The sequence below is a fragment of the Lepidochelys kempii genome, chromosome 1 (assembly GCF_965140285.1).
Source record: "Lepidochelys kempii isolate rLepKem1 chromosome 1, rLepKem1.hap1, whole genome shotgun sequence".
Classification (NCBI taxonomy): Eukaryota; Metazoa; Chordata; order Testudines; family Cheloniidae; genus Lepidochelys; species Lepidochelys kempii.
This window is the reverse complement of record NC_136380.1, coordinates 55,437,275-55,459,345: the sequence shown is the minus strand read 5'-3', so window position 1 is coordinate 55,459,345 and position 22,071 is coordinate 55,437,275. Positions and strand designations below refer to the sequence as shown.

General features: G+C 39.5%; 1 protein-coding gene across 3 annotated transcripts in view; it reads right to left on the bottom strand.

Moving 5' to 3' along the window:
* COG6 (component of oligomeric golgi complex 6) overlaps nucleotides 1-22,071 on the bottom strand; it is a 117,646-nt gene that overhangs the window by 42,599 nt on the left and 52,976 nt on the right. For all 3 annotated transcript variants that reach the window (XM_073342633.2, XM_073342615.2, XM_073342624.2), the window contains 5 exons: nucleotides 21,948-22,041; nucleotides 14,905-15,033; nucleotides 14,725-14,816; nucleotides 4,829-4,893; nucleotides 895-986 (listed from right to left, as the gene is read on the bottom strand). In XM_073342633.2, the coding sequence (XP_073198734.1) occupies nucleotides 895-986; nucleotides 4,829-4,893; nucleotides 14,725-14,816; nucleotides 14,905-15,033; nucleotides 21,948-22,041 (472 nt within the window). The remainder of the gene's footprint in view (nucleotides 1-894; nucleotides 987-4,828; nucleotides 4,894-14,724; nucleotides 14,817-14,904; nucleotides 15,034-21,947; nucleotides 22,042-22,071) is intronic.

Sequence of the window (22,071 nt, the reverse complement as noted above, 5' to 3'; positions counted from 1 at the left end):
AGTAATTAGATCTGTTTTCCTCTATTTCTGAAAAAAACATTTGACTAGTAGGATCAGTACTATAATCTCTGATCTTTAAACAATACAGTATAGGCAGCAATGCCTATAGTTAAGGCTGCAAAACACTCCCCATTATAAGATTGTTTTCAGTTGCTTGTAACTGCTAAACTTTGGGCTTAAAAAAAATAAGTACTCTGGTTGTCTTCCTCACATACTTTTGGAAAGTTTTAGCAAAAATGGTTCTGCCATTTTGAGAACAAGATAAGGAGAAAATATGCTGTTTAACTTATGTTAAAAAAAAAAAATCTTACAACTTTTTTATTGAGAAACTGTACTGCCTCATTCTTTAGAGTAGGGAATTAAAACTTGGCAGGCAGGTTGACTTTATGTCAGAGATGTGGCTTTTACTGTTCCCATGAAAAACTGCCAAGATATAAACTTCTTAAAAAAAAAAAAAATCTCACAGTGTACCTATTCAGAGATGTGTAAAGCGTTGAAACTGAAGCTAAGGTTTGCACAGGTAACTTTAATTCTGGCATTTCCTAACTTTTGAGTTTTTTTAATTTTGCAACCTTAATGTTCTTTTAATGTAGTTTTTTGTGTGAACTTTATCTACAATGCTACAGAGTGATAAAGTATGTCTATATGTTGAATTTTTTTTTCCATTTACAGACAGATTTCTATTAAAATAATTGATTACTACTTCAAGTCAGGGCTGTGTCTTCCTCTTTGTTCTGTAAATGGCTGAGCACAGTCAGAACTCAAACAAACCAACAACACCCCCCCAAAAAACAAACAAAACAAAATAAAACAGAGCGAGTGTTTTTTACTGTACCAGAATTGATGCATGTTCAAACAGGAGAGTTACTTAACATGTTTTGTAATTTTGTATACCTGATTGTATGGTGATAGAACTTGAGAAGATTAGATATTTTGTATAATAAAACTGCTCCCGGTTCAGCAACGATCACCTGCTCAATTCTGACCTGTGAAACAAAAAATAATCATTTTTATTTATAGGCATATTCTGAAAAACAGCCTCGATGCTTTTACGTGCATGAGGGATATTCATGGACAAATAAACTTTGCAAGAAGCATAAGAACATCACATTGTCCACTTATATTGCAGAATTCCTCTTGAATAGGGCATTTCTTTGCAGCAAGTTGAAGGGCAGAAAACAAGCAGGTGTATGCCACTCCTTAAGAACGGCCCTGTTTCCCATAGTTTTGTATGTAACTTGTTGCTGGAAATTTCTATATAATGAGATCATTTTGTGGATTAGCACCAGTACATACTGGAATTCCACCCAGCCCCGAATAGCAAGAACAGCTGCAAAATCCCTAAATTACAATAGATCATCAATGGCAGCACTCAGCAGAGATGCAGAATAATCATAACTGATCTATCAAGGGGTTTATTTAGTTTATTTTATCTGATTTAATCTCACCTCCTAGTCATGACCTCTAGCCAGTACTTTATCTTGAAAAGAGATGCTAATAGTAGGTAAGCAGATATATTTGAAGCTATTACAAAACATGTACTGACATGCTGACTGGGCCAAGAGATGCTGGATTACAGAGCAAAACCGGCCTCACTTTTTTTTGTCTCCATGGCACATGCAGCCTCAACACGATCATAAGGGGGCTGCTCCACAATCAGTTTTTAGGCATTTAGGAAGCAATCATGGTCAGTGACTATTATAGCACTATTCCCCAAATGCTTATATGTGACAAGTCCATCTACATATTGCTAACCATTCATCATCCTTCCAAATTATTTGTCTGCTGCTCAGTGTAGCATCCCAGGGTCAGATTCACAAAGAATATTAGGCGTGGTGACACTGAGCATTGCCATGCCTAAATTTTAGGCACCTAGAAGGTCACTGAGATTCACAAAGCCTGAGTTTGGCACATAGGCTCCCTATTAAATGAATGGGGAAAGACAGGTGCATCAGAATGGGATATACAAAAGCCACCACCCTAGGCAGCTCCTAGCCTAAGCTAGTCAATGGGAAGTGCCAAGCGAAGGGCATATATTAAACTTCACCCCTCTTGGGGATAGGTGCCTCTGTTTGGGCTGCAAGGAGGCATTTCCCTCGGCTTGGGATTCTCAGCTGCAAAACCTCACTTGGCATTAGGTAGCTATGCATTTTAGCAAGAAGCCAAGGGGAGGCCATGTAACTTAATGTCCAGTGGTCAGGGCACTCACCAAGGATGTTGAGTCCCCAGTTCAAATCACTGGACGGGGGGACTGGCTCCTGGGTCTCCCACATCCCAGGTGATACCCTAACAACTGTGCTAAAAGTTATAAGGGAGCTCCTCCACCCCCTACAGACAAGTTTGCCAGGCTGACATCTATCACCATCACACTTTTTGATATTTTTTTTTTTTGGTTGTGTGTTTTGGGAGGACAGATATAGAATTCTTAGCATCCTATTTAATTGGCTTTAGTCGAATATCAAAACCTTTTAAATCAGAAGGAAAAAAATATTTTGTGATTTTTAACCACAGTCTCCTCTATGATGAAATGGGAGAGTTAGTCACTAACTCAGATCAAATTTTTCGACTTTAATTTATATCCAGGTGCCTAAATAAAAGTGGCCGTATTTTTCCAATCCCACAGAAGCAAAAGAGAGTTGCAGATTTTCAGCCACTGAAAATTAGGCTGCTTTTTATTAGGGCTGTCAAACAATTTAAAAAATGATCCATCGCAATTAATCCTGAGATTAAACAAAATAATCATGATTAATCACTGTTTTAATTGTACTGTTAAACAATAACAGAATACCAATTTAAATGTATCAAATATTTTTTGATGTTTTTCTACATTTTCAAATATATTGATTTCAATTGCAACACAGAATACAAAGTGTACAATGCTCACTTTATATATTACAAATATTTGCACAATAAAAAGATAAACAAAAGATAGCATTTTTCAGTTTACCTCATACAAGTACTGTAGTGCAATCTCTTTATCGTGAAATCCCAATTTATAAATGTAGAATTTTTTTTAAAAAGTCTGCACTCAAAAACAAAACAATGTAAAACTTTAGAACCTACAAGTCCATTCAGTCCTACTTTAGAACCTACAAGTCCATTCTTGTTCAGCCAATTGCTAAGAGACTGCACTAGAGATTGCTAAAGAGATTGCACTACCGTATTTGTATGAGGTGAATTGACAAATACTGTCTTTTGTTTATCTTTTTTACAGTGCAAATATTTGTAATAAAACATAATATAAAGTGAGCACTGTACACTTTGTGTGTTGTAATTGAAATCAATATATTTAAAACTGTAGAAAACATCCAAAAATATCTGTAATAAATTTAAATTGGTATTCTATTATTGTTTAACAGTGCAATTAAATCTGTGATTAATTGCAACTTTTAAAAAATCTAGTTAATTTGTTTTACATTAATCACTTGAGTTAACTGCGATTAATTGACAGCCCTACTTTTTATTTTAACTCATTTATTTTAGGCATCCAAGCTTGAAAATGGCGAACTTTAAGATCTACAAGCACAAGTAAAATATCATTAAGAAATGGGGACAATTTCTATTCCATATAACCAAACTATTTCTTCAATTGTTAGGAAATTACAAGGAAAGAGACATCTTTATAAATAAAGCCTAACCCATCAAAAAAAGTCATATACAATCTGGTATATATTCAGATGTAATCAGAGAAGAAAAGTAAGTCCATCTTAAAATAAGTGTTACACTAACATTTAACATTCAAATGCTTAGGGAAAAAGAGGGTGCTGTGGTATATCGTAAGAAGTAAGTTTTGAAGTTGTGAAATGTTATGGCGGTTACATGATTAATGGTGCTTTCTCCTTTGTCTTTTCTTTCACAAACACACCCCCTTTCTGATCCTTCTTTCAATTTTTCACCTCTCCAGTCAAGGACATGGGGATATTTCAGCCACAGCCTGCTTTTTAGTATTTAGATTACCAGACATTTTACAGTATTAGTCAACTAGTCAGAGAGAATAAAATTCCTTAAAATATCATAATTTTTCTACTTTAAAAAACAACTGATTTATAGCTTATATGGAATTTTGGTCAATTTCACAGTCATAGGATTTTTAAAATCCTAAATTTAATGATTTCAGATATTGCCATCTGAAATTTCATGGTGTTGTAATTGTAGAGGTCCTGACACAAAAAGGAGTTGTAGGGGGCTGACAAGGTTATTATAGGGGAGGTTGTGGTATTGCTACCCTTACTTCTGTGCTGCTGCTGGCAACAGTAAAGCCATCAGAGTTGGATAGTCAGAGAGCAGCAGATGCTGGCCGCGAGCTCAGTTCTGAAGGCAGAGCCACCGCCAGCAGCAGCACAGAAGTAAAGATGGCATGGGATGGTATTGCCACCCTTACTTTTGCACTGCTGCTGGCGGGGCGCTGAACTTCAGAGCTGAGTGCCCAGCCAGCAGCCACTGCAGTCTGGCTGCCCAGCTCTGAAAACCGCGCAGAAGTAAGGGTGGCAATACCACACACCGCCTAAAATAACCTTGTGACCCCACCCTGTAACTCCCTTTTAGGTCAGGATCACCAATTAAGAAATGCTGGTCTCCCCTGTGAAATTTGTATAGTATAGGGTAAAAATACACAAAAGGCCAGATTTCATGATCCATGATGTGTTTTTCATGGCCGTGAATTTGTTAGGGCCCTAATAAAATCCCTCAATATTCAAGTTATGTATCTACCACTTGTGGTAATACACTGTTATTGTGTTCAGTTGATATCTATGACAAAATGCATTTTGCAATAAAAACACAATACAGCTTTAATGAGCAGCAGGCACACACAAACAAAATATTCCACCTTCAGAGGTCTGCAGACACCTTCTGTGATGTGCCCAACTACTTCTTGTACATTTTCTTCCACACCTACATTTAAAAGAAAACATACAGTGAGCCTTATACAAATTTACTTTAGTTTCTTTTCTTCCACACATTTGCTAATTTTGTTTCATCTTAGGTCATACCTCTCTACTAAAAGCAATTTACGTGCACCCTGGAAAAACTAGTACATAAGATACATATGCACTATGTACCACCATATGTTCCCTGCCATAGCATACCATAACACATACACCTCTAACCTGATATAAAGCGACCCGATAGAACGCGGGTTCACATACAACGCGGTAAAGCTCCAACATGCTGCTCTGAGCAGCGTGTTAAGGGTGCCGGGCCTGGGCTGAGGGGTTGGATAAGGGGCAGAGGGTCTCAGGGGCGGTCAGGGGCTCCCTGGGAGGCAGGAGCTGTGGGGGGGCACTTTTGGGGGCCCCGCAGTCCCAGAGTGGCCTGTGGGATCAGCGGGGGGCTGGGAGCAGCAGCCCGCTTCGCTTCCCTCGCCCCAGCCCCGTCGCTCAGGGGAGGGGGTTTGGGGAAAGGGATCCTCCCCGCACTCACCGGCAGCAGTGGAAGTGGAGCAGCCTGGCCCCAGCCCGCTCCACTCAGCCTGCTCCCAGCCATGGTGCTCCGCTTCCAGCCGCAGGTGAGTGTGGGACCTTTCCCCAACACCCCCCCGCCCCTCGAGCAACATTGCTGGAGCCAGGGCTAGGAAAGCAGAGTGGACTGGGGCTGCGTCGCACTGCTTCCCGCTGCCGGCGAGTACGGAGGGCGTCCTTTCCCTAACCTCCACGCACTCACCGGCCGCGGGAAGCAGAGCAGCCTGGCCCCAGCCCGCTCCCAGACATGGTGCTCTGCTTCCCGCCGGAGGTGAGTATGTGGGGCGTTCTTTCCCCAACCTCCCCGCACCCACCAGCAGCGGGAAGTGAAGTGCCGCGGCTGGGAGGTGGTGGAGTGGAGCGGGCTGGGGCCAGGCTGCTCCGCTTCCTGTCGCTGCTGGTGAGTGCCTGTCAGGGGCCAGTCAGGGAACAAGGAACGGGGAGAGGGGACAAAGCAAGTTCGATGTAACGCGGTCTCACCTATAACGCAGTGAGATTTTTTGTCTCCTGAGGACTGCATTATATCAGGGTAGAGGTGTACTTGTTCACTGGGACCTTCACTAGTTCAAGTGAATAGTGCAAACACAACCTTCCTCACAAAATAAACCAACAAAAAACAAACTTATTGTCCTATCTTCTTGTCATGAAACAGAAAAGCAGTACTGTCAAATTTATCCATCCAGAAATACCTGCTCTATAGGTCTCAATATAATACTGTCTAAAAATAATTGTAATTTAAAACCTATCAACATGAGATCAACCTCAGAGATAAACTGCAACTAAGTGTGGTTAAGCCACGTGATAAAATCAGGTGACACTAGGCCATGTTACTTCCCTATTTCACACCAAAACAGATTATCTTTCAGCCACAAAACGAAGACACAAATTGTGAACACTAATCCTTGGGAAGCAAGATCAGAGACAAGCCACATCATTTTGTATTAACGTGAGAGAGGTTGCTTATGGAGAAGCAACTAAAACAAGGCAACTTTTGCGAATGGGACCGCTAACAGGGAGTTTCAAGAGGGAGTTCTCCAGGTGAAGGAGGAGCAAATATGGGACCCTTGGGGTAAGCGGCTGTCTGTAGTGTGTGTTTGTATTTGGGGGTTACTTGGTGTGTGCTGAGCTTGTGTTTGTTTGAAGGACTACGTGCTGTGGCCAGCAGTTGGAAGCTGTGAGCTTCTAAACAAGGTTTGAAATCTAGAAGCCTCTGTTCACTGGCTGAGCCTTAGTCAGGGGGTGGGGCTAACAAGAAGGCCAGGGCTTTCTAAAGCAGTGAGCAAGTGACCAGGGAGCTTTGCAACCAGGGACTGCTAACAGGGAGCTTTGAGAGGGAGTTGGGAAGGGGGCAAGGTACACTTGCCATTCTTTAAAACCTTTAAACTAAACTTTAATCAAAACTTCTTGATTTAAACAAAAACCCTATCATTAACCTAGGCAGCTGTAGGAGAGAATGCAGTCAGAAGCCCAGCAGCAGAGTGGGGGCTATCCTGTTTATTGTGCTCAGTGCAGCATGTATGGTTACCTGCCCTGTGGGCGGGTGGCATGTGTGTGCATTTGGTGCAAGGAGCTCCTGGCCCTCAGAGAGCACGTATGGGCTCTGGAGGCCAGGGTGGTGGAACTGGAGGAGCTAAAGAAGGCAGAGAGGTATATTGAAAAGGCTTTCCGGGACTCTGTAGATTTGTCCCACCTCTAGTCAGACAGCCCCTGCACTGTTAAGGAGGATGAAAGACCCAGGGAAGGAGAGCAGTCAACAGGAGCAGAGGGAAACCACTCTGAAACTTCCCATAGTTGGGACCTTCCTTCCAGATGATGATGGGGTATCCTCTCGCACTGAGGTTACCTCTCCGGGGGAGGGAACTCTGGTCATTAGGAAAAGGCAGGTGTTAGTAATGGGAGATTCGATCATTAGAAACATAGATAGCTGGGTTTGTGATGACCGGGAGAACCATATGGTGACTTGCTTGCCTGGTGCAAAGGTTGCGGATCTCTCGAGGTATCTAGATAGACTTATGTGTAGTGCTGGGGAGGAGCCGGTGGTCGTGGTACATGTAGGTACCAATGACATAGGGAAGGGAAGGAGAGACATCCTGGAGGCCAAATTTAGGCTGCTAGGAAAGAGACTGAAATCCAGGACCTCTATGGTAGCCTTCTCAGAAATGCTTCCAGTTCCACACGCAGGGCCAGGTAGGCAGGCAGAGCTTCAGAGTCTCACTGCGTGGATAAGACGATGGGGTAGAGAGGAGGGGTTTAGATTTATTAGGAACTGGGGAAACTTTTGGGATAGGGGGAACCTATACAGGAAGGATGGGCTCCACCTAAACCAAAGTAGATTCAGACTGCTGGCACTTAACATTAAAAAGGTTGCAGAGCAGTTTTTAAACTAGGAGATGGGGAAAGCCGATTGCTGCAGAGGCGCATGTGGATCGGACAGAGACTTCTCTTAGAGGAGAGTCTATTGATAGAGAGTCTCTAGGTTTTAGTCAGAAGGAGAGGATGGAAAAGGATAAAGTATGGGCCAGTTCAGATTAGAAACATGCACATAAAAAAGAATCTGACACATCAGAAAAGGACAGACAAATAAACAGTGACAAGTTTTTAAAGTGCTTGTACACAAATGCTAGAAGTCTAAATAATAAGATGGGTGAATTAGAGTGCCTCGTGTTAAAGGGGGATATTGATATAATAGGCATCACAGAAACCTGGTGCAGTGAGGACAATCAATGGGACACAATCATTCCGGGGTACAAAATATATCGGAAGGACAGAACAGGTCATGCCTTGGGCGGGGAGGGGGGGGGGGGAGTGGCACTCTATGTGAAAGAAAATGTAGAATCAAATGAAATAAAAATCTTAAATGAATCCACATGTTCCATAGAATCTCTATGGATAGTAATTCCATGCTCTAACAGTAGGGATCTATTATCGACCACCTGACCAGGACAGTGATAGTGACAATGAAATGCTGACAGAGATTAGAGAGGCTATCAAAATAAAGAACTCAATAATAGTGGGGGATTTCAATTATCCCCATATTAACTGGGTACATGTCACCTCAGGACAAAATGCAGAGACAAAATTTCTCGATACTTAAATGACTGCTTCTTGGAGCAGCTGGTACAGGAACCCACAAGGGGAGAGGCAACTCTCGATCTAGATCTGAGTGGAGCGCAGGATCTGGTCCAAGAAGTAACTATAACAGGACGGCTTGGAAATAGTGAGCATAATATAACAACATTTCTGTGGTGGGAAGAACACCTCAACAGTCCAACACTGGGGTATTTAATTTCAGAAAGGGGAACTATGTAAAAATGAGGAGGTTAGTTAAACAGAAATTAAAAGGTACAGTGACTAGAGTGAAATCCCTGCAAGCTGCATGGACACTTTTCAAAGACACCATAATAGAGGCTCAACTTAAATGTATACCCCAAATTAAAAAACACAGTAAAAGAACTAAAAAAGAGCCACCCTGGCTTAACAACCATGTAAAAGAAGCAGTAAGAGATAAAAAGGTATCTTTTAAAAAGTAGAAGTCAAATCCTAGTGAGGTAAATAGAAAGGAGCATAAACGCTGCCAAATTAAGCGTAAAAATGTAGTAAGAAAAGCCAAAAAGGAGTTTGAAGAACAGCTAGCCAAAAACTCAAAAGGTAACAACAAAATGTTTTTAAGTACATCAGAAGCAGGAAGCCTGCTAGACAACCAGTGGGGTCCCTGCATAATCGAGATACAAAAGGAGCACTTAAAGATGATAAAGTCATTGCGGAGAAACTAAATTAATTCTTTGCTTCAGTCTTCACGGCTGAGGATGTTAGGGAGATTCCCAGAACTGAGCAGCCTTTTGTAGGTGACAAATCTGAGGAATTATAACAGATTAAAGTGTCATTAGAGGAGGTTTTGGAAGTACCTGAGAAACTTATCAGTAACAAAAAGAAAAGGAGTACTTGTGGCACCTTAGAGACTAACCAATTTATTTGAGCATGAGCTTTCGTGAGCTACAGCTCACTTCATCGGATGCATACCGTGGAAACTGTATGCATCCGATGAAGTGAGCTGTAGCTCACGAAAGCTCATGCTCAAATAAATTGGTTAGTCTCTAAGGTGCCACAAGTACTCCTTTTCTTTTTGCGAATACAGACTAACACGGCTGTTACTCTGAAACTTATCAGTAACAAGTCACCGGAACTAGATGGCATTCACCCAAGAGTTCTGAAAGAACTCAAATGTGAAATTGCAGAACTATTAACTATGGTTTGTAACCTGTCCTTTAAATCAGCTTCGTATCCAATGACTGGAAGATAGCCAACGTAACGCCAATATTTAAAAAGCGCTCTAGAGGTGATCCCGGCAATTTCAGACCAGTAAGTCTAATGTCCATACCGGGCAAATTAGTTGAAACAATAGTAAAGAATAAAATTGTCAGACACATAGAAGAACATAAATAGTTGGGCAAAAATCAACATGGTTTCTGTAAAGGGAAATCATGTCTTACCAATCTATTAGAGTTCTTTGAAGGGGTCAACAAACTTGGACAAGGGGGATCCAGTGGACATAGTGTACTTAGATTTCCAGAAAACCTTCGACAAGGTCCCTCACCAAAGGCTCTTATGTAAGTTAAGTTGTCATGGGATAAGAGGGAAGATCCTTTCATGGATTGAGAACTGCTTACAAGAGAGGGAACAAAGCGTAGGAATAAATGGTAAATTTTCAGAATGGAGAGGGGTAACTAGTAGTTTTCCCCAAGGGTCAGTCCTAGGATCAATCCTATTCAACTTATTCATAAATGATCTGGAGAAAGGGGTAAACAGTGAGGTGGCAAAGTTTGCAGATGATACTAAACTGCTCAAGACAGTGAAGACCAAAGCAGACTGTGAAGAATTTCAAAGAGATTTCACAAAATTAAGTGACTGGGCAACAAAATGGCAAATGAAATTTAATGTGGATAAATGTAAGGTAATGCACATTGGAAAAAATACCCCCAACTACACATACAATATGATAGGGGCTAATTTAGCTACAACAAATCAGGAGAAAGATCTTGGAGTCACTGTGGATAGTTCTCTGAAGACGTCTACGTAGTGTGCAGCGGCAGTCAAAAAAGCAAACAGAATGTTAAGAATCATTGAAAAAGGGATAGAGAATAAGACGGAGAATATCTTATTGCCCTTATACAAATCCATGGTATGCCCAAACCTTGAACACTGCGTACAGATGTGGTCCCCTCATCTCAAAAAAGATATACTGGCATTAGAAAAGGTTCACAAAAGGGCAATTAAAATGATTAGGGCTTTAGAACGGGTCCCATATGAGACGAGATTAAAGAGGCTAGGACTTTTCAGCTTGGAAAAGAGGAGACTAAGGGGGGGGAATATGATAGAGGTATATAAAATCATGAGTGGTGTGGAGAAAGTAAATAAGAAAAAAATATTTACTTATTCCCATAATATAAGAACTAGGGGCCACAAATGAAAGCAATGGGTAGCAGGTTTAAAACAAATAAAAGGAAGTTCTTCACACAGTGCACAGTCAACTTGTGGAACTCCTTGCCTGAGGAGGTTGTGAAGGCTAGGACTATAACAGGGTTTAAAAGAGAACTGGATAAATTCATGGAGGCTAAGTCCATTAATGGCTATGAGCTATTATGGGTAAGGAATGGTGTCCCTAGCAGCTGTTTGTCAGAGGGTGGAGACGGATGGCAGGAGAGAGATCACTGATCATTACCAGTTAGGTACACTACCGACAGTGGCCAATGCCAGGTGCCCCAGAGGGAGACAGGATACTGGGCTGGATGGACCTTTGGTCTGACCCAGTATGGCCATTCTTATGTTCTTAATTACACTGAATTAAGAGTTTTAATGCCATAAATTGGTAAATCAATAGTCACTCAGAAATTTAACATGTATAAACATTGACAATAAGGAAAATCAGCTAACACACGCATGATACACCTATTTTGTAACTACTACTATCTAAAAGAAACATTCCTGATTTTGCATTATCCCTTTTAATACTTTACCTGTAAGGCTATCTGGAGCCCTCACATTTTAGTGCTCATCAGAACAACAATAAATCCTTGCCCACATACACAAGAGACGATTAAAAATAGATTAAAAATTTAAAAAAAAATCTAAATCTTAATACATATGGGCTAAATTTTAAGTTGCAGAAAAGTAAAAATTCAGGTAGTAATACTTTACACACAGCAACAATGATTTGTTCATATTGCATACACATACGTACATTAATGTAGATTGTTTTTGCATTTAATTTGGTAATTTTCATTTAATAAAAATAAACCTGTCAGCTCTGTTAATTGCACAATAGTTTGCCACGCTGACCCAAAAGATTACAGGACACTTTTTTTCCCCAAAGTCACAGAGTTTCAGAAGGCACGTGCACAGTGGCAGAAAGCAGATGTGAGTAACTGGCAGGGACAAATCTAGTATCTTTCTCCCACTCAGTTTTGGATGCTTCTTTACAGTGAAGTCCCTTTAACTTCACAGGATGGGGAGTCTCTGTTGCTTCCCTTTAGCAGAATTCTTGAGATTTCTCCCTTCCTGTGGAGCTCAGGAACTCTGTAAGAGAGGAAAGTCTTTGCTATTTCTTTCTGCTGGAGCAACTAAGCTCCACAGAAGGAGAGAAAATCTCTCTTTTCTGGCTCTACAAAGTGGGGAGTTAAATTTCTTTGCACTTGCTATTAGCCCTTTCAAATTTAAAACAGCACAGTTGTTGGACTAAATTAAAAGTTAGAATTTGAAATGCAAAGCTTTTAAATAGTTTAAAACTATTTTCAACCATGTGATTATGTGCTATTTGACTATTTTTATTAAAAAACAAAGGGCAGTTTTCTTAAAATGTGAGCTTGGACTTTTCACATTTTTCTTCAAATGTGTCACTTGAGCCTTGAACAGTTTTTCCTCCATCAACACCAAACCTCCATCCTCCTCACTCTCCCCGAGCCCAACACCCTCCATTCTGTAGGGAGGGATGGACCTATGGCCTTGTGTTTGCAGACTAAAGGAAGTTTTCAGATTCATACATTTTTCTTTTCTTCATTGCTGATGGATTCATAGACTCTACAGGGGGCTTCCTAAGAACTGTGAATTTTGGGAGGCAGATCATTGAAGTTAATAACTATTTAACTACAAAAATGATTTATGATAGAATTAAGTTGTGGCATCTTACTGAGCTACCTCACTGTGCAACACCAGTCATCTGAAGGCTACATCAGTTGAGGATTACACAATGATCTTTTATTACCTTAGCTGACATACTCAATAATGACCAAGTAGCAGCTTTCCATATTTATTTGTACGAGGCATATAATCTCTTAGCTCAGGATGTAGCTACTGCTCATGGCTTGATCCAGTTCCCACCTAAGCCTTCCATTTGATTTCAATAGGAGTTGGAATAGGCCCTTAGTGAGTAGTCTCACCTAGCAGGCTCATAGATGATTTGGAGTCCTTTCCTCACAAACTGCGGCACAATTTTCAAGCAGGATATCAGTCTTTAACATCTCTGTGCACCATGTTCTCTCCAGAATGCTTGGAATTTGGAGAGAATGACAAGTGACCTATTTTTGTGGGAAATGAAATTTTACTTTAAGCTTAAATGCTGGGTTTACCTTAAGACTACATTGTTGGAGTGCAGCTTTCCCCAGGAGACTCCCAGTTTTGCATAGCCTGTCGTGGGTTCTCAATTAGGTGCCAGATTCTCCCAGAAAACTAAACAGGGAATTGTGGTCAGACACTCTTCCCATGCACACTCATAGTTTTCATATCCTCAGATATGTTGGTCCAATCTATGGCTAAGGGTGGTTATGGCTACAGACACTACGAGTGTGTGTGGTAGAGCATCTAGCCCCCAATTCCTATTATTTGACCTCAGAAGGGAGCATTTAAGTAGAGAGCCTTACACTCCCAGTATATAGTGATTTCAGAGTAGGAGGTGAGGGTGTGGGGAGAGGAGTGGCTGTAAAGCACACAGCAAAAGCAGAGCATGGAGATGGACTCTGTGATTCCAGCTTTCAGAGAGCTCTTCCTAAGAGAGTGTCTCCTCCTAAAAGAAGTGGAAGCATAGGGCTCCTGTGGCACATGTAAAATTAATGGAATTGACATGTCTTTTCCTCTTCCACACCCCACAGCAGTGTCTGGGCTTCTTGCTTCTTAAATGTATTAAACACGGTACAAAAAAGTATTCAACTTTTATAGCCTATAACTGGAGCAGAACTGATAATGTGGTGAGAGTTGGGGATAGGAGTAGAAAATGTTTAAACATTTTCAAAGGACAAAATATACATAACCACAAAATAGACAAAATTTCCACACTTCTCAATCTTTAGCCTTATTGTGGTTTGACTGAAACTGGAAGCTCTTCCAACACCCTTCTTGCTGATGTGACATCTATTAGGAATGCCACTTTCTATTTCCAAAAGTACAAGAAAATAAGTGTGTGTTAAACAAGTCAGATTAAATTTAAATCCCAGGGCAGGGCCTTGTGAACCAGTTAAGGTTCAAGTAGCTGTTTGTATCTCAGTATGACAAAAACTTGGCTTTCACTGGTTATAGGTGAGGCAAGTATGCTCAGCTGTAACAAGCCCCTGGTTGTAGCTACAGAGATAGATCACACTGGCATCTTCTACAGGGATTACCACTGCACTACTGAGAACAAGTCCAAATCTGCCTCAAAAACTGCAGGCAGGCTGAAGAGTCAATGCAGGCTCTGTGGACTAGCTAATGTAGAAGAATTTGAAGATTATGGAGTTGCAGGGGCCCTATTTGGCATTTGGACCATTTTAATGGTGATATGGTACAAGATGGAAGGAAGCCAGACTTGATCCATAGGCTGAGCAGGAGCATGCAAGATAGGCCGTTAGAAAAATATTTGTTTTCTAGAAAAAGTAAATCTGATACCAAAATCCCCAAGATACAAGCAGGGTACCCTACAATGGCATTTTTACGAAGTTCCTTTTCAGAAATTCACTTGAGTTCTGAAGTCCAGCATGAAAAGTTCCCTTCTAAATCTAAATATATTGAGAGGGCAGGAAAATGCACACATCAGTGAACTTTGAAATATTCTCTTTGATTAAAGGTTTTCTTCCTAGCAAACTGAACTATTACATTTTCTGAAGTCATTTAGAATATCATTTACCCTCAGTGGAGCAACTGAAGTCCACTCTAGGAGTTTTGTTTTAGTTTTCTGGCATATTGCTCACCACTAACTTCAGTTTCTACAATTTGCAAAATACGCATTAAAATCTAATAATACCTTGAGTAGTTACAAACTTTAACATAGCTTCCAGATGTTCTTTTTCAGAAGCAGTAGCTTGATGCAGCCATGCCAACATGTCTCCTACATATCTAAATAAAAACAAGAATTGCCACGTAAAGGATTTATTGTATGAATGACAAAAAGATTATGTAATGAACAGTTTCACTACTATCCTACCTCAAAGGATCATGGGAGTGCATTTCTATAGGTCGAGGAGTACCACCTGGACCTCCTCTGGTAAGAGCATCTATAAAGCCACGGACTACTGCACTTCTTCTAGCTGTTCCAAACTCATCCAGGGTGTACCTACAATTGAAACATGAAGATATTCAGAAAAAACATTTTATCCCTCACAATATACATCAGCTTAATTTAAGAGCATTGTACTAGTGCCCATTCATTTGGCTATGTGTATATATATATATGGTTGTGTCAATGTTTCCAAGATACAAAGTACAAATGTTGAGGTTTGTGATTTAGCTGTAAAAATCTGATTCACAATGACCCTCTCTGCATTTTTTCTTTTTAAAAAAAACTAAAACCCTCTTCAAGGCTTGGACTTCTGGCCTGATCACAATAAGGTATCAAAGTCTCACAGGACTGGCTGATGGTATCGTTCCCAGCAATCTTCCAACTCACTTTCCCAGTAGCTAATAACAGAACCCGGGCCTGCCCAATACTTTGGGTTCCAGCCCAGGGACCCTTGAACCAGCAGCCATGGTCTGCACCATTCAAAACCTTACTGCCCTTTTCCTGAGCCTTTCCCTTTTCCACCCCTATCAGGCTTCCTTGTCCACCCTCCTCTGTGTAAACCTTTCCCGCAGGGCCAGGGTCCCAGGGCTTCTACTCTCCCCATGTTTCCTCCTTTCCCTCTCTAAACCCAGAGAGTTATTGAGACCCTCATGCTGCAGCTCTCTTTCTGCTGCATATTTCCTGGCTTTATACTAGCCCTGCCTGCTCAGGTGGGCTTCATTCTCAATCAGTGGTTGCTTATCAAGCCTGACTCTTCCTCAGGTGTGGCCTATCAGGGCCACATTAACTCTTTCCAGGCTAGTGTGAGGGAACACCCCATTACATACCCTCCTTTAAATTCTTTACTAATAGAGTCCTGTATGAATCATTACATTATTTTGCCCAGGATCAATGTCAGGCTGACTGGAGTATAATTACCAATATCATCCCATTTAAACTTTTTAAATATTGGCACAAATATTTTTCTTCAAGTCTTCGGGAACTTCCCCAGTGTTCCAATACTTATTGAAAACCAACATTCATGGTCCAGTTTTCAGAGTAACAGCTGTGTTAGTCTGTATTCGCAAAAAGAAAAGGAGTACTTGTGGCACCTTAGAGACTAACCAATTTATTTGAGCATAAGCTTTCGTGAGCTACAGCTCACTTCATCAGATGCATACTGTGGAAAGTGTAGAAGATCTTTTTATATACACACAAAGCATGAAAAAAATACCTCCTCCCACCCCACTCTCCTGCTGGTCCAGAGGGCTACTTGACCAGCTCTTTTAAAATTTGTGGATGCTAACTATCCAGCCCCGATGATTTTAAAATGTTTAGTTTGGTAGCTGCTCTTTAACATCCTCCGGAGTTACTAATGGAAAGTGTAGTATTATCATAATATGGTATGACTATATTATTTAACTTTTTCCCAAATACTTAATACTTCTGCCTTTGCTGCATTATTACTGACAATTTTACCATTTCCAACTAGTAACAGACGGAATCACTGTTATAATTATTTTTGTATACATAAATTCCTCCTTATGGGTCCTTATCTCTGCTGGATATAGATTTTTTCCTTGTTTTCTTTTGCTTCTCGTATCAATTTTCTATAATTCCTAGCTTCTGGTTTATATTAATTACTACAGTATATATTTCCTCTTTATTCTTTTTTATTTTATTTTATTTGGTATATCTACTTTTACTTCCCCTCTAAGCCTGTGAACACAAAGCAAATGCATCTTGAAACTTTATACAAATTCTGGCAATCTTGTCTCTCTGCAAAAGAGGAAAAAGTAATCATACACTATCAGAATGTTCTAAATAGGGGTGTTACTGCCCCCTGCTTCCAAAGGCTGAGGAAAGCTCTACAGCATTTTCAAGAAATTTTGTGGGGACAGAATCCCATTCTGTATGTCATAAGGTAAAGAAGGATTTGTGAGAGTCATGTACCAATAAGTACTTTTTTTTAAAATATACACTGAGATTGCAAGGGTTTTTGCTTTTTAAAGCATATGTGATATATGCCATCATGTGCCAGCAATGCCCCTCTGACATGTACATTGGCCAAACCACACAGTCTCTACGTAAAAGAATAAATGGACACCAATCAGACGTCAAGAATTATAACATTCAAAAAACCAGTCGGAGAACACTTCAATCTCTCTTGTCACTCGATTACAGATTACTAAAAGTCGCAATTCTTCAACAAAAAAACTTCAGAAACAGACTCCAACGAGAGACTGCTGATTTGGAATTAATTTGCAAACTGAACACCATTACATTAGGCTTGAATAAAGACTGGGAGTGGATGGGTCATTACACAAAGTAAAACTATTTCCCCATGTTTATTACCCCCCCACACCCATTCCTCACACTTTCTTGTCAACTGCTGGAAATGGCCCACCTTGATTATCACTACAAAAGGTTTTTTGTTTTGTTTTTTCCTCTCTCCCCCCTGCTGGTAATAGCTCACCTTACCTGATCACTCTCGTTACAGTGTGTATAGTAACACCCACTGTTTCATGTTCTCTGTGTATATAAAATCACCCCATTGTATGTTCCACTGCATGCATCCGATGAAGTGAGCTGTAGCTCACGAAAGCTTATGCTCAAATAAATTTATTTATTTATCTTGACTATAAATTGCTAGTTATTTTTTTGCAAACAATAAGCACATTGATAGGTACTTAAATTTCTGCATAAACCATTATATTTTTACCCCCAAATTAAGTCTGCTTGCCACCCATTGGTAAAAAAATGTAAACAAAAAAATGCTACTGCTAGGTAAATCAAGTGAAAGATTTATTTTTAAATGAATTTTAGTATTTAGGAAGAGTATCTGATTAAAGCACTAAATCGCTTATGTCAACTCATTATCTACAGCATAGGGACAGCAGTCATGTTTCTCCCCCCCGAAAAAAATAGCACAAGACCATAGGTGTTTTGCACAAACCAAATTGATTCTTTCTTCCAAACAAGCAATGATATTACGGAGTATCAGATTTGGCAAATGACTAGATCTTGTAATTTTGTCCCCCTCGGTTTTGAGAACTGTAACATAATACTGACAATTATGTTTGCAAGAGGAAATAGAAAATTATATTTTTCTTTTTACCCTCAATAGAATACAATATAATTATGACATAATTCTATTGCATTGTATAAAAATTCAGCAATAACGAATTATTATCTGCACTTGAAATGGTACATTTACTACAGCTTTATTATAAGTATTCATTATGGAGAAGGAAAATAGTATTTGGATTCCTTTAGCTTCTCTTCCAACAATAGGCCATATTCCCAGTGGAGCTATAATTGGAGATTGGGGAGGGAAGAGGGTGGAGAAAACCTTGAGAAATCAGCAGGGAAATGTCCTTTCTTGCTGTGGCTGCTCATGCGTCATCTACAAAACCCACAGTTTTCAAATTTGTCTTTATTCTAGCTGGGAAGAGGAAGTGAAGACCCAGATGATGCATTTATTTCAGTTGCTCTGGACTGACTGCAGTTCCAGGAAGTATGTCAGTATTGCTAATAAGTTTTGTTAACTAAGTTTTAACAAGACAAAACCCAACATATTAAAAGAAAAATTGCAGATTTTTCTACTGTTGCCTGTTCCCTATTTTCCGAACTTTTGCTTGTCTTAGGAAGACTCTGTATTAAATGTAAGCACAATTTTTTTGGGAAGACAGCTGGCTTTCAGTTAGCACAACAGCACTGTTGAAATCTCTGAAAATCTCATCAAGGAGGACAATACCAGGTTTGAACACTTTTGAAGTGTTTGTTCCACTACTGGATTGTGTGCAAGAATAGCTGTGGTTTTTTGGTTTTGTTTTTAAATGGAAAAAAGAGTAAAAAAATAGAATCTTCAAGTCAAATCACCATAACATAGTATCACTTTATGTACATTTCTTCCTTTTTTGGCATCACCCTGGACTCACAATTAATCTAAAATGTTCAAGTATCTCTCAAATTTAAAAATTATACGAACACTAATGAGAAATTAAGTTTCTAAAATACTGAGAATGTTTCCAAAATACATTGATTTTACAAACTAATTTGAACACATTTTTTCATTGCAACCTTTGTGTCATAAAATATTACGATTATGACAAACATTATTGCAATTCTTGAAACACTTAAATAAAAACGATGATCATTTCCTAACCAAAGCACAGTTAGCTCAAATTAGCACACACGAGGTAACTGCACTTGAGCTAGCCTAGCTCCAGTGACCATACTTCAAAACCACACTCTAGTTACAGAGTGATTTGATTAGCAGCACAAATGATTAGCTTCAGAGGAGATGTGGTATCTGAAGCTGTTGCATCTCCACTGCATTGCCAGCTTAAGTTTCAACCCCCTTCCCGAACTAGTTAGCTCAAGCTTAATGCACCACGTAATTCGTGGGAAAACTTCAGTTATAACTCAACCTGACTTTGTTGTGAAGATTCGCTCTCACTCAAAAAAAACTGAACATACTTTAAATGTTATTCCTAATTAGGTAGAAACTTTATGACCGGTAAATTATATCACAAACTACCACCTCTGTTCTTTTTGTGAAAGCCTACTATTGGCTCTAGTAAAGATTTAGGGCATGTGTTCACTGGCAACGCTAAAGCGCTGCTGTGGCTCTCCCAGCGCTATAAAAAATCCACCTCCACAAGGGGAGTAGCTCCCTGCACTGGTGCACTGTCTTTACAGCGCTCGAACTTGCAGGGCTCAGGGGGGTGTTTTTTCACCACCGAGCAAGAAAGTTGCAGCACTGTAAAGTGCCGGTGTAGACAAGCCCTTAGAGACCTTTAATTGAAGCAGGTTTCAGAGTAGCAACCGTGTTAGTCAGTATCCGCAAAAAGAAAAGGAGGACTTGTGGTACCTTAGAGACTAACAAATTTATTTGAGCATAAGCTTTTGTGAGCTACAGCTCACTTCATCGGATGGATTCAGTGGGAAGTTGATAGATTTCCACTCCATACGGCTAAATTCAGTGCCTCACATAATGACAGGTTTCAGAGTAGCAGCCGTGTTCCTTGAGGTTTTATAAAGCACCAACAGGGTGTTTCATTAGTGTTTACCTTTTCATTTATGGGAAACAATTTCTTTCACACTCTTAGTTTTGCAGCAAGAATAGACATCTGACTTGACCGCAAAGAACCTTCAAAAGATATCTGAAATATCTTTCCCACAGACAGTAGTACTGGCATTACCAAAGATCAGAAACTTGCTGTAAAGGTTAATAACACATCACTGCACTTTCCAAGGTTTTGAAGTGGGAATATTTAAACACAACACAGTATTTATTGTAGAAGTATTGTATAATATGACTCTAATAAAATATAGTGAGCAATATTGTGGCATACCCTAAACTGGTCTGAAAAGGGCATTGGGGAGAGATTTAAGGAATCTCCATTTATCCCCAGAAGGAGATAAAAATATTTTTTATTTCTATTTAAAATTACTTTTGTTTCAAATTACTTACACATATAATTACTGAAAATTAACTCTGCATTCAAGTCACAACACAATGGCTGGAAAAAGAAAATGAATTTCTGATGTTATTTCAAGAGTTTGATGTTCAGCATGATTACTTTCTTTCAATTCTGCCACAAATAATATTGCTCATAAGGCCCTAATTCAGCAAAGCACATAAGCCCTTACCTAACTTTAAGCACTTAAACAGTCATATTGAAGTCAAAGTGACTAATTGTCTGCTAAAAATTTGACACACTTAAGTATTTTGCTCTATCCAGGCTAAATGCAGTACAATGCATAACATGCTAACATGAGCATCCCAAGCAAAAACAAAGACAGTTCTGATAGTGCCACCTTGTGGTTAATTTGCATTTGTTATCAGCAAACTGGATTTAGGTTTAAAAGTCTTGTTAGAAAATTCTGATCAAGAATTAAGCATTCACTACAGAAGATAACTAGTTACTCTTTAGCTTGTGCAGTCCATTTACTGTAGAGCAGGAAATAAATAAATAAAGTTTTCTTGATGTCAATAGAATAGTTACACATACAATGTCCTTTCTTTATAAAACAAAAATTTATATTTTAAAAGTTAAAGTTATGTTATTAAAGTAGAAAGTTAAAGAATTCAAAAGACAGAAAAAAAAACAGAATTAACTTTATTCATGTTGGTGGGAAAGGCTAAACCAACATGGTTTAGGGGATATGAAAGGGGATATGAGCAAGATGGAAATCTGGAGAACACACAATTCACCCTGATCCCCCATTAGTACTAGAGAAGAAACGTACTTGTGCATCTTGGATCAAACCCTGTAAATCCTGACCAAGGCCTTGACTGGGAGCCTCCAACAATGCAGGAAATGAGGCTGTCAGACGATCTCCATTTTAAACCACATACAGTAGTTTGTACTTCATCATTAACTTTTTAAGCAATGCACTGAACTGGAAGACCTAACATCTTCAAGTGCGTTCTTTATATGAAAAGAAAGCATGTAGGGAATATATATTTAATACATTGCTTTTAATGGACTACTATAATTTACAGAATAGGAAATACTCTAAAGTATTGGTAGAATCTGTATAAAAATAAGTAGGGTTTGGCAAATTTTTACTTTCCACAAGTAAATAGGCTAATTAGCTGACTTGCATTCCAACAAAGGAAACCTAGACTAGCCCCACTAAAACAAAACAAAAAAACCTTAAGGGAGCACACACATTCACATTTTAATTGGAGGAAAGTATAGCTGGTGTAACATTTTATTTGAAATGAATCCCAAATATGTTTGCAGAAGACCAGCAGCGAGACTTCTTGTACAGTGATTGCACAAACAATACACTGAAAGTTTAGAGACACTGAAACGTGCCTTTCTTAAAATTTTATGCCAGACTAATCATCATCATGTTCAGTATCATTGTTTGTACACGTATGTACCTGTGTTATAGACTTGGAATGGATCTATTTGCTAAGAGAAGAAAAGATACCCTACATGTGTAAGAAATAATCATAAATGTTTACTTACTTATACAGAACAGGTCTATCCTGCAGGGCTTCCATGGCCTGGGTGAGAACTGGAGAAATGTCACATGATTCTTGCGTCAAAGTCCTGCACTCACCTATAAAATAGCAATACAATATTAGGTAAA